This window comes from Colobus angolensis, unplaced genomic scaffold, assembly GCF_000951035.1.
Source record: "Colobus angolensis palliatus isolate OR3802 unplaced genomic scaffold, Cang.pa_1.0 Scaffold238, whole genome shotgun sequence".
NCBI lineage: Eukaryota > Metazoa > Chordata > Mammalia > Primates > Cercopithecidae > Colobus > Colobus angolensis.
The window spans coordinates 938,690-950,571 of NW_012115577.1; the positions used below are offsets into that span (position 1 = coordinate 938,690).

Genomic DNA, 11,882 nt, shown 5'->3' on the forward strand with positions numbered 1-11,882 from the left:
TGTAGTCCCAGCTACTCCGGAGGCTGAGGCAGGAGAATGGCGTAAACCCGGGAGGCGGAGCTTGCAGTGAGCTGAGATCGGGCCACTGCACTCCAACCCGGGCGACAGAGCGAGACTGTGTCTCACACACACACAAAAAAAGTCAGTGATGTAGATCCACTTGTGACTATTAATAAGAACAATGTTTCATTTCCTAACAGTAGTGCCTGGTAACTGCAATTAATCATAAAAGTATGATACAGGGTCAAACAAATCAGACAGCAGAGCATCAAGTGACAAATTCAGCTTTTTTTTTTTTTTTTTTGAGGCATAGTCTTGGTCTGTCGCCTAGATTGGAGAGCCTGATCTTGGCTCACTGCAACCTCTGGCTCCTGGGCTCAAGAGATTCTCCTGTCTCAGGCCCGGCACGGTGGCTCACACCTATAATCCCAGCACTTTGGGAGGCTGAGGCAGGCAGATCATGAGGTCAGGTGTTCGAGACCAGCCTGACCAACATGGTAAAATCCCGTCTCTACTAAAAATACAAAAGTAAGCAGGGCGTGATGGCACATGCCTATTGCGCCTGTAATCCCAGCTACTCCAGAGGCTGAGGCAGGAGAATCATTTGAACCCAGGAGGCGGAGGTTGTAGTGAGCTAAGATCGTGCCTCTGCACTCCAGTCTGGGCAACAGAGCGAGACTCTGTTTCCAAAAAAATAAAAATAAAAAATAAAAGATTCTCTTGTCTCAGCCTCCAGAGTAGCTGGGACTACAGATGCAGACCTCCACATCTGGCTAATTTTTTGTAGAGATGGCGGGGTCTCACCATGTTGCCCAGGCTGGTCTCAAACCCCTGGTCTCAAGAGATCCTCCTGCCTCAGCCTCCCAAAGTGCTGGGATTATAGGAAGAGCCACTGCACCTGCCTTGCTTACTTTTAAATAAGCAGCCACCAGTGATTTTCTCAAGATGTTAGCAAAAATGCAGAAAACAGTTTGCCTGTTCCTTAGTTTGGAGATTTTGTCTTTAACAACTTTCCCCAGTTCCCTAGTTTCTTCCTGCCTAGAGGTCTTCCCTTATGCCTGACCTGTCTTCACTCCTGCTGCAGGCAAACCAATCCTAGCAAAGGTCACTTTTTTGTTTGTTTGAAAGTGCTGTGTTGGGATCTCGGTTCACTGCAAACTCCGCTTCCCAGGTACAAACGATTCTCCTGCCTCAGCCTCCCGAGTACCCGGGACTACAGGCGCAGCCACCACACCCGGCTAATTTTTAAATTTTTAGTAGAGACAGGGTTTAACCTTCTTGGCCAGGCTGGTCTCGAACTCCTGACCTCAGGTGATCTGCCCGCTTTGGCCTCCCAAAGTGCTGGGATTACAGGCGTGAGCCACCGCGCCCGGCCAACACGACTAATATGTTTTATGAGCATGGACCCGATCTTCCAATCTGAAATAGAATTTCGGTCGTCCCTTACTTTGTATAGTTTTGGGCTCTATAAAACTTTCATACTTTATTTATTATGTATCCTGTCCCTCCCCCACCGCAAAATGTAAATTCGGTAAGGAACTTTTGATTTGTCCTCTGCTAGATTCCAGCGACGGAAAGCAATGAGCACACATTAGGCGTCCATTAAATTGATTTCACTTGAATGAATGCGTTAGCGAAGCACTCACGGACTGACCATCAGGGGGCGTCAGAGAAACTGGATAGAGGCGGAAATGAAGAAAAAAGAATTACTCCGAACTTTCAGGTATGGTTCCGCGAGGTTTGAACTCGCTCAGCCACCGTAGTGCTTAGAGGCCGAAAAAGTGCAGCCCCTTCCGGGCTCTGCGGTACCGGACGACGTCTTTGGGATGTCGGAAATTGATCCTAGAGGTCCCAAAGTAGCTGCTTTGCGAAGCTGAGGCTCCAGCCGAGGGCTCCAGGCCTCCGACCGGCCCAGCAGTGAGCGCGGCTGCTCGACGCTTCAGGGCCGGGAGCAGGGAGCGTGGGTCGCCATGGCGACGCCGGCGGGGCTGGAGCGCTGGGTTCAGGACGAGCTGCACTCGGTGTTGGGGCTGAGCGAGCGGCACGTCGCCCAGTTCCTGATCGGTACTGCACAGCGCTGCACGTCGGCCGAGGAGTTCGTGCAGCGCCTACGAGACACTGATACCTTGGATCTCAGTGGGCCGGCCCGGGACTTCGCCCTGAGACTCTGGAACAAGGTGTCGGCAGGGTGGGGAGGGGTCCTGTGATTTGTCCGGGTGAGGCTGGCCTAACGGTCCATCGAGGAGTTAAGAAAGCTCAGTTCACAAGCACTTATTCTTTGTCCGTTATCGCCTAGGTACTGTGCTAGCTGCTGGACGCCCAGCTCAGTGGAGAAGATTGAGGAGGGCTTAGGTGTGTCGGGTTAAGCGCAATAGAACGGTGTTTCTCGAACTCTTAACATGCATCCAGGGCCCTCGTTAAAATGCAGGTTGCGATTCAGTAGGGCATTTAGTTTCTGCATTTCTCTCTTTTCCTTTCTTTTTTTTTTTTTTTTTTTGAGAGACATAGCCTCGCTTGCCCTGTCGCCCAGGATGGAGTGCGGTCGTAAGATCCCGGCTCACTACAGCGTCGACCTCCCTGGCTGAAGCGACCCTCCCACCTCATCTTCCCCAGTAGCTGGGACTACGGGCGTGCGCCACCACCCCCGACTAATATCTTTCATTTTTATTTATTTTTTTTAGAGACGAGGCCTTGGTGTGTTGCGCAGGCTGGTCTCTTAACTCCTCAGCTCAAGCAGTCTTCTCTCAGCACCCCAAAGTGCTGGGATTACAGGCGTGAGCCACCTTGCTCGGCCCCCCTCAGCTTCTGAACTTCCTTTCAGCCGTTTAATTAACAGAGGGGGCCGGGTGCAGTGGCTCACACCTGTAATCCCAGCATCCCAGAAGGCGGAGGCAGGAGGATCACTTGAGCCCAGGAGTTCAAGACCAGCCTGCGCAACATGGTGAAACCTCCCTACAAAAAATTTAAAAATTAATTGGGCGTTGTAGTGTGCACCTGTGTTTCCAGCTACTTAGGAGCCTGAGGTGGGAGGATCACTTGAGCCCAAGAGGGACAGAGTGAAACCCTGTCTGTAAAAAAAAAACCAAAAAGCTGTGGGCCCCATTCAGGATGATAAACCTGGGGTGAAGCCATGAGGAAGAAAGAATGAAGGCTGGTTAGCTGGTTTAAAACTAAGTAATTTTGCCTGGGTGCAGTGGCTCAGGCCTATAATCCCAGCACTTTGGGAGGCCCAGGCAACTGGATCATGAGGTCAGGAGTTCGAGACCAGCCTGACCAACATGGTGAAACCTCATCTCTACTAAAAATACAGAAATTAGTCGGGCGTGGTGGCAGGCGCCTGTAATCCCAGCTACTTGGGAGGCTGAGGCAGGAGAATTGCTTGAACCTAGGAGGTGGAGGTTGAAGCGAGCTGAGATCACGCCATTGCACTCCAGCTCTGGGTGACAGACCAAGACTCCATCTCGGTGGGCAGGGGGAGACTAAGTAATTGCTTAAATTAGGAACAGAGCTAGAGCTAAGTGGGAGGGCAGAGATCAGGAGTTGCTCAGACCTCCTTATCTTCTCCTCTACTGACAGGTACCACGAAAGGCAGTGGTAGAAAAACCAGCGCGGGCAGCAGAGCGAGAGGCCCGAGCCCTGCTGGAGAAGAACCAATCTTACAGGTTGTTGGAAGACAGTGAAGAGAGCAGTGAGGAGACTGTGAGTAGGGCTGGAAGCAGCCTCCAGAAGAAACGTAAAAAGCGGAAACACCTCAGGAAGAAGCGTGAGGAAGAGGAGGAAGAAGAGGAAGAAGAGGCTTCTGAGAAAGGGAAGAAGAAAACAGGGTAAGTCAGAAGCAGGGCGAGAGAGGATGGGGCAGGCTGAAGTGTTCTCGATGCCCTTATTTAATCCCCTGGATGGGCTGCAGGGGGAGTAAACAGCAGACAGAGAAGCCAGAGTCAGAAGATGAATGGGAACGGACAGAGCGTGAGCGCCTTCAGGACCTGGAGGAGCGTGATGCCTTTGCTGAGAGGGTTCGACAGCGGGACAAGGATCGGACTCGAAATGTCCTGGAGCGGTCAGACAAGAAGGTGAATAGGAGCAGCACGTTCTGTAAATCCCCAAGATCCCAGGGTGAAATCTGAGGTTGGCTGTGATTGCAGAGATGGTGATCTCTGGGAAGACAAGGGGCTTTCTCTAGTGAGATGTTCACCTCTCTGGTGAGAGATGTGGTGAGAGATGTGGTGAGAGAAGCCCTGTGCATCCTGTGGCTAAGGCAACTCTCTACCTGCAATCATACAGATTCCTCACTGAGAGGGGACATTTTTTGTGTTAGGGTACATCTGAATGATCCTTGTGATTCTAGAGAGGAGCAGCTGTCAGTGTGGGGGCTCTTTGGCCTCACACCCCTCCATTCTTTTTTTTTTTGAGACGGAGTCTCGCTTTGTCGCCCGGGCTGGAGTGCAGTGGCCGGATCTCAGCTCACTGCAAGCTCCGTCTCCCGGATTTACGCCATTCTCCTGCCTCAGCCTCCCGAGTAGCTGGGACTACAGACGCCCGCCACCTCGCCCGGCTAGTTTTTGTATTTTTAGTAGAGACGGGGTTTCACCGTGTTAGCCAGGATGGTCTCGATCTCCTGACCTCGTGATCCGCCCGTCTCGGCCTCCCAAAGTGCTGGGATTACAGGCTTGAGCCACCGCGCCCGGCACACCCCTCCATTCTTGTTTTTTTTTTTCTAGGCTTATGAAGAGGCTCAGAAGCGCCTCAAGATGGCTGAGGAGGACCGGAAGGCCATGGTGAGTCCCAGGGCCCAGCGAGCCAAGATCAGAAGACAAAAGGGAAGACCTTCTATAGGGAGAGAGAATACAGAGGAAGCACGGTGTGGATGCTGATGGAGTGGTCACGTCTCTAGAGGAGGGGCTTGGTTGTCAGGAGCCAGCTGAGGACAGACTTATATTGTCGAGGGAAGGAACCCTCTTAAGTTGTAGGGGGAGGGAGGCTACCCATAAGTCCTCCTTGACTGTTAACTTTAGGATCAAATATACTCTATTAGTGAATGAAATCGTCAGCTTTCCCTATTCCTGAGTCCTAATGAGATGTGAGGCAGCTGGAATGTTGTCAAGAAGGTTGCTGGAGGACAAGGGCAGGGCAGCAGTCCCACTGTACAGGAATGTGCTAACCATTCAGCTTAGGCACACCATCTCCAAATACCTTCCCACCACCTAATTCCTGCACCCCTTATGCGGCTTTGTGATCTCCGTGTGTCTTCTCACTGGACAGGGGCAGAGCCCTCATAATTCATAAACTGGACTTTTTATGGTATGAAACTAGGTAAGGTAAGCTGTTTTCCAAAGGCCTGGTCTTGTCAAGTAAAGTCACACTTAGATTCCCCAATAGAATTTTGAGACACTTGGAGCTCCTTTTTTTTTCTTACCTTTTTTCTTTCTTTTGAAATGGAGAGGGGCACACGTTGTCCTGTCGCCCAGGCTGGAGTGCAGTGACACGATCTCAGCTCACTGCATCCTCTGCCTCCCGGGTAGCTGGGATTACAGGAGCACACCACCACACCTGGCTAATTTTTTTTATCTTTAGTAGAGATGAGGTTTCACCATGTTGGCCGGGGTGATCTCGAACCCCTGACCTTGTGATCCACCCACCTTGGCCTCCCAAAGAGCTGGAATTACAAGCGTGAGCCACCGTGCCCTGCCTTCTTTTTATTTATTTGTTTTGTTTTATTTTTAATTTTTGTTTATTTATTTATTTTTGAGGTGGAGTCTCACTCTGTTGCCAGGCTGGAGTGTGGTGGCGTGATCTCAGCTCACTGTAACCTCTGCCTCCCTGGTGGAGGAATCAAGCGATTCTCCTGCCTCAGCCTCCCAAGTAGCTGGGACTACAGACCCGCACCACCACACTTGGCTAGTTTTTTGTATTTTTAGTAGAGAGGGGGTTTCATCATGTTGGCCAGGATGGTCTTGATCTCTTGACCTTATGATCTGCCTGCCTTGGCCTTCCAAAGTATTGGGATTACAGGCGTGAGCCACCACGCCTGGCCCTTTTTACTTTTTAAATTTTATTTATTTATTTATTTATTTATATTTATTTTTTTGAGATGGAGTCTCTCTCTGTCCCCAAGGCTGGAGCGCAGTAGTGTGATCTTGACTTGCTACAAACCCTGCCTCCCGGATTCATGCCATTCTCCTGCCTCAGCCTCCCGAGTAGCTAGGACTACAGGCGCCCGCCACCATGCCCGGCTAATGTTTTTTGTGTTTTTTTAGTAGAGACAGGGTTTCACCATGTTAGCCAGGATGTTCTTGATTTCCTGACCTCGTGATCCGACCGCCTTGGCCTCCCAAAGTGCTGGGATTACAGGCGTGAGCCACCGCGCCTGACCTTTTATTTATTTATTTTTTTGAGACGGAGTTTTGCGCTTGTTGCCTAGGCTGGAGTACAATGGCGTGGTCTTGGCTCACTGCAACCTCTGCCTCCCAGGTTCAAGCGATTCTCCTGCCTTAGCTTCCAGCATAGCTGGGATTACAGGCATGAGCTATCTCGCCTGGCTAATTCTGTAGAGACAGGGTTTCTCCGTGTTGGTCAGGCTGGTCTTGAACTCCTGACCTCAGGTGATCCACCTGCCTTGGCTTCCCAAAGTGCTAGGATTATAGGCGTGAGCCACCGCGTGCCTGGGCTACTCTTGGAGTTCTGAGAATGGCCTACTAGTTCCCAGGTCTCTCCTGACCAATTTATCTCATCTCTCTTCCTGAAATTGACTGTGGTTAGGCTTCTGAGACATCTCAATGCAGTTGTAGTGGTGGTGGTGTTACTGTTTTGGCCTGAATTTAATTTTTCTTTCTTTTTCTTTCTTTTTTTTTTTTTTGAGACGGAGTCTCATTCTGTTGCCCAGGCTGGAGTGCAGTGGCATGATCTCGGTTCACTGCAACCTCTGCCTCCCGGGTTCAAGTGATTCTCCTGCCTCAGCCTCCCGAGTAACTGGGACTACAGACATGCACCAGCATGCCCGGCTTATTTTTGTGTGTTTAGTAGAGACGCGGTTTTGCCATGTTGGCCAGTCTGATCTCAAACTCCTGACCTTAGGTGATCCACCCCCCTCGGCCTCCCAAAGTGTTAGGATTACAGGCGTGAGCCACTGTGCCCAGCTGTAATTTTTCTTTTTTAATTACAAAAATATTTAAGCACATAGGGAAGTTGAAAGAATAGAACAGAGAACACTCATGTACACTATTCAGTTTGAAAAATGGTTAATACTGTGGGCAATATTTGCATTGTCTTTGTACATGTGGTATGTTCTTTTCAGATCATTTAAAAGAGTCTTAGACATCATAGCATTTTATCTCTAAGTACATCAGTATGTACCTGCTAAGGATAAAGACATTGTCCTCTAAAATCAGAATGCTCTTGTCACAGTCAGGAAGTTGAACAGCAATTCTTATGTATCGACTAAGATCTCTGTACAATCAAAGATTTCCCTCATTACCCCCAAAATAACTTTAATGACTGCTTTTTCCTAACAATGCAGTCAAGGTTCATGCATTGCATTTGGTTATTAGATTTTAAGTTTGTTTCTCTCTCTCTCTGTCTCACCTTGCAGTGTCCTACATTCTGGATTTGTCTGATCCTTATCTTACGGTGTTAAGTACTTCTCTGCCCTGTGCTTTCTTTAAAGCGGCAATCGGGTCTAAAGCTTGTCTACACTCAGATTAAACAGTTGTGGCAGGAACACTTCTTGGGCGGTGATGTGCACTTCATATTATGTCATATGACGGGGACATACTATCCAGTTGTGTATCTATTAGTATTGATATCCTTTCTACCAACAGCCTTTCATCGAATGCTGTTAGCAGCCACTGGTAATCCTTTCCTGAACATGTTATTTTATTGGGGATTGCAAAATGGTGATTTTTTTGATTCTTTCACTCCTGTTACGTGTATTGGCTAGAATTTGTCTATAAAGAAGAGCTTTTCCTTAACAACTAGGAACAAGCTAGAGTTCCTTCTTAAAAACCAGGGTAAATGTTTGTTTCCTTTTAAATACCAACTTTTAGAGTAAGGAGTTTGGTGTAACAGTCATTTCACTGGAGACAGATTTTTTTTTCCCTTGTTTTTTGTTTGTGTGTGTCATGTTGGATTCAAGAATTTTTATTTTTCAGTATTTTATAATCTCACATCATTATTCTTTTTAATGCTCAAATTGCTCTGATTTTTTACCCATATTAAAAAAAAATCTAGCTGGGCGCGGTGGCTCAAGCCTGTAATCCCAGCACTTTGGGAGGCCGAGACGGACGGATCACGAGGTCAGGAGATCGAGACCATCCTGGCTAACATGGTGAAACCCCATCTCTACTAAAAAATACAAAAATCTAGCCGGGCGAGGTGGCGGGCGTCTGTAGTCCCAGCTACTCGGGAGGCTGAGGCAGGAGAATGGCGTAAACCCGGGAGGCGGAGCTTGCAGTGAGCTGAGATCCGGCCACTGCACTCTAGCCCGGGCGACAGAGCGAGACTCCGTCTCAAAAAAAAAAAAAATCTATCTGCCTCTTCCATTGAAGGAATATTTGACTGTGGTACTTAAATTAGGTGGTGATCATAAACTGCATTTTAAGTCTTTACAGAACAAACAAGAAAAGCCAAGCAACTAAGTAGAACCAGGCCCCTTAAGGATAAAGCACTAGAGGGACTTTTTTTTTTAACATGGAGTTTTGTTCTTGTCGCTCAGGCTGGAGCGCAGTGGCGTGATGTAAGCTCACTGCAACCTCGCCTCCCAGGTTCAAGCGATTCTCCTGCCTCTGCCTCCCAAGTAGCTGGGATTACAGGTGCCCACCACTGTGCCTGGCTAATTTTTGTATTTTTAGTAGAGACGGGGTTTCACCATGTTGGCCATGCTGGTCTCGAACTCCTGACTTCAGGGGATCCACCTGCCTCAGCCTTTCAAAGTGCTGGGATTGCAGGTGTGAGCCACTGTGCCCACCTGTATTTTTAGTAGAGACGGGGTTTCACCATGTTGGCCATGCTGGTCTCGAACTCCTGACTTCAGGGGATCCACCTGCCTCAGCCTTTCAAAGTGCTGGGATTGCAGGTGTGAGCCACTGTGCCCACCAGAGGGGCTTTGACCTTGCATTAGAGGAAGTTGTGATCACAGGGAAGATGATGATGTCATAGTGGGAGGACTCCTGGCAGGAAAGGGCCTTACAGATATTGCCAGTTTTCTGCTGTCATCCATAATGTGTCCTGAAAAGTTTGTATCAAAGGTAAATGTGTAGAAACTAAGTGACACATAGCATGGTGAAGAGAGGTTAGTACCAGAGAGCCAAACATCCCTGATTACATTTGCCTTACAGAAACACTCTGATGCTGTAGTCCTACCTTTTTATAATCACTTTTTCTCTCTCCCTCAAACTACAGTCGTACAGTTTAAGACCAAGGAACATCTAACTGGGGCTGAAGATTGCCTCCTGTTGGCACCCCCACTGGTTTCTATCTTTAATTGTTTTCGGTTTGAGTCCTGTGCTTCTAAATACTGGATTAGCCTTTTATTTTCCCCCTTTCCACTAATTCGAATAAAATGGCAAGAGTAAAATAAAGCTATGCAGACGTCTCCCTAATGTATCTATTTTAACAAAGATGATAATGCTGCCCAACAGGACTTTCCAGCTGGATTCTGCTGCAGGAAGGTAGGGTGTGGCATCAGTATGTAGCATCCAAAGGGGCCCAGATTTGAGTATGTCATTGTTTTGGTTGTGCATTGCAGAGGGAAGGTGGAGGGTGCATCCTTAGGTTCTCATGCCCACCTGTCAGGGAATTTTTCCTTTTTAGGGATTGGTAGAGAAAGGGGTTGCTGCTCCAGCAAGATGAGGATTTGACTGTCCTTTCCCAACTCAGGTCCCTGAGCTGCGGAAGAAATCTCGCCGAGAGTACCTGGCTAAGCGGGAGCGAGAGAAGCTTGAGGACCTGGAGGCGGAGCTGGCTGATGAGGAGTTCCTTTTTGGGGACGTGGAGCTGAGCCGGCATGAGCGGCAGGAGCTCAAATATAAGCGGCGAGTGCGGGATCTCGCCCGGGAGTACCGGGCAGCTGGGGAGCAGGAGAAGCTGGAGGCCACCAATCGCTACCACATGCCCAAGGAAACCCGAGGACAGGTGAGGCGAAGCGGCATCTGCTTCAGCCTTGGTCCCCAAGACAAATTGTGGGGAAGGCTTTAGGGGATTGGGCAACCCCTGGGTCAGCCCCTTTCTTGCCTTGCCTTTCCCAGTGGGCAGTGGGCGGGGGTAGTTACGGGAGGAGGGGGTTGGGCAGAGAGGACATCCTCTGTTTTCGAGTCTTCACATATCCCCACTCTCTGTAGCCAGCCCGAGCTGTGGATCTAGTGGAGGAGGAATCAGGAGCCCCTGGGGAGGAGCAGCGGCGCTGGGAGGAGGCGCGGCTTGGGGCAGCATCCCTGAAGTTTGGGGCCCGAGATGCTGCCTCTCAGGAGCCCAAGTATCAGCTGGTGCTGGAGGAGGAGGAGACCATTGAGTTTGTCCGGGCCACTCAGCTCCAGGGTGATGAGGTAAGAGGAGAGCTGGGAGATATTCTAAGGAGGACCCGAAGCGAGCTATTTAGCTCACATCTCCTCCTCTTTCCTTAGGAGCCATCAGCTCCACCCACCTCAACTCAGGCCCAGCAGAAAGAGTCCATCCAGGCCGTCCGCCGCAGCCTCCCAGTGTTCCCATTTCGAGAGGAGCTCCTGGCTGCTATTGCAAATCACCAAGTCCTCATCATTGAAGGCGAGACAGGCTCAGGGAAGACCACCCAGATCCCGCAGTATCTCTTTGAGGAGGTACAGTCATCTCACCCTTCAGCTTGCCAGTGCACCTGGCATTAATGTCCTCATTCCTGTCAGAGCTCCTTTTATATTGCATTTTTAGTAGTCACTTACCCATCTTTTCCACTAAATTGTGAAATTCTTGAGAATAAAGACCATACCCTTTTCACATTTATGTTCTCACTTCCTGCATTCATTTCATTCAGGTTAGAAGGATGGGTAGGTGGATAGGTGGAGTGGGACACGTGTGTAAATGTGGACCTCCCTGTACTCCAACCTGGCCAAAAAACAAGAAGTTAAAGGACTATTTTCTTGTCTTTTTGATAGTTTTTTTTTTTTTTTGGAGATGGGAGTCTTGCTGTGTCACCCAGGCTGGAGTGCAGTGGCGCAGTCTCGGCTCACTGCAACCTCTTACTCCTGGGTTCAAGCAATTCTCCTGCCTCAGTCTTCAGAGTAGCTGGAATTACAGGCATGTGCCACCACACCTGGCTTATTTTGTAGTAGAGATGGGATTTCACCATGTTGGCCAGGCTGGTCTCAAACTCCTGACCTCAAGTGATCCAGTCACCTCAACCTCCCAAAGTGCTGGGATTACAGGCATGAGCCACTGTGCCTGGCCCCTGCCCTATTTTGGAGGCTCTTGCTCTGATGCCCAAGCTGGAATGATGTGGCACCATCATGACTCACTGCAAGCTGGAATTCCTGGGCTCAAGACATCCTCCCACCTCAGCCTCCTATCTGGGAGGTGCACACCACCATGCCCATATTAAAAATTTTTTGTTTTTTTGAGGTGGAGTCTCGCTCTGTCGCCAGGCTGGAGTGCAGTGGTGCGATCTTGACTCACTGCAACCTCCGCTTCCTAGGTTCAAGTGATTCTCCTGCCTCAGCCTCCTGAGTAGCTGGGACTACAGGTGCGTACCACTACACCCAGCTAATTTTTGTATTAATTTTTGTACACCCAGTTAATTTTTAGTAGAGAGGGTGTTTCACCATGTTGGCCAGGATGGTCTCAATCTCCTGACCTCGTGATCTGCCCACCTTGGCCTCCCAAAGTGCTAGAATTACAGGTGTTAGCCACTGCACCTGGCCTGA

General features: G+C 49.4%; 1 protein-coding gene across 2 annotated transcripts in view; it reads left to right on the plus strand.

The window, feature by feature from the left end:
• The first annotated feature begins 1,717 nt into the window (after nt 1–1,717).
• DHX16 (DEAH (Asp-Glu-Ala-His) box polypeptide 16) overlaps nt 1,718–11,882 on the plus strand; it is a 21,815-nt gene continuing 11,650 nt past the window's right edge. Inside the window, exons 1-7 of one of the 2 annotated variants that reach the window (XM_011945025.1) lie at nt 1,718–2,177; nt 3,577–3,824; nt 3,908–4,070; nt 4,719–4,775; nt 9,871–10,125; nt 10,332–10,535; nt 10,614–10,805. In XM_011945025.1, coding sequence (XP_011800415.1) covers nt 1,971–2,177; nt 3,577–3,824; nt 3,908–4,070; nt 4,719–4,775; nt 9,871–10,125; nt 10,332–10,535; nt 10,614–10,805 — 1,326 coding nt within the window. In that variant the 5' untranslated portion in view covers nt 1,718–1,970. The remainder of the gene's footprint in view (nt 2,178–3,576; nt 3,825–3,907; nt 4,071–4,718; nt 4,776–9,870; nt 10,126–10,331; nt 10,536–10,613; nt 10,806–11,882) is intronic. The other variant, XM_011945026.1, reaches the window with a different exon arrangement.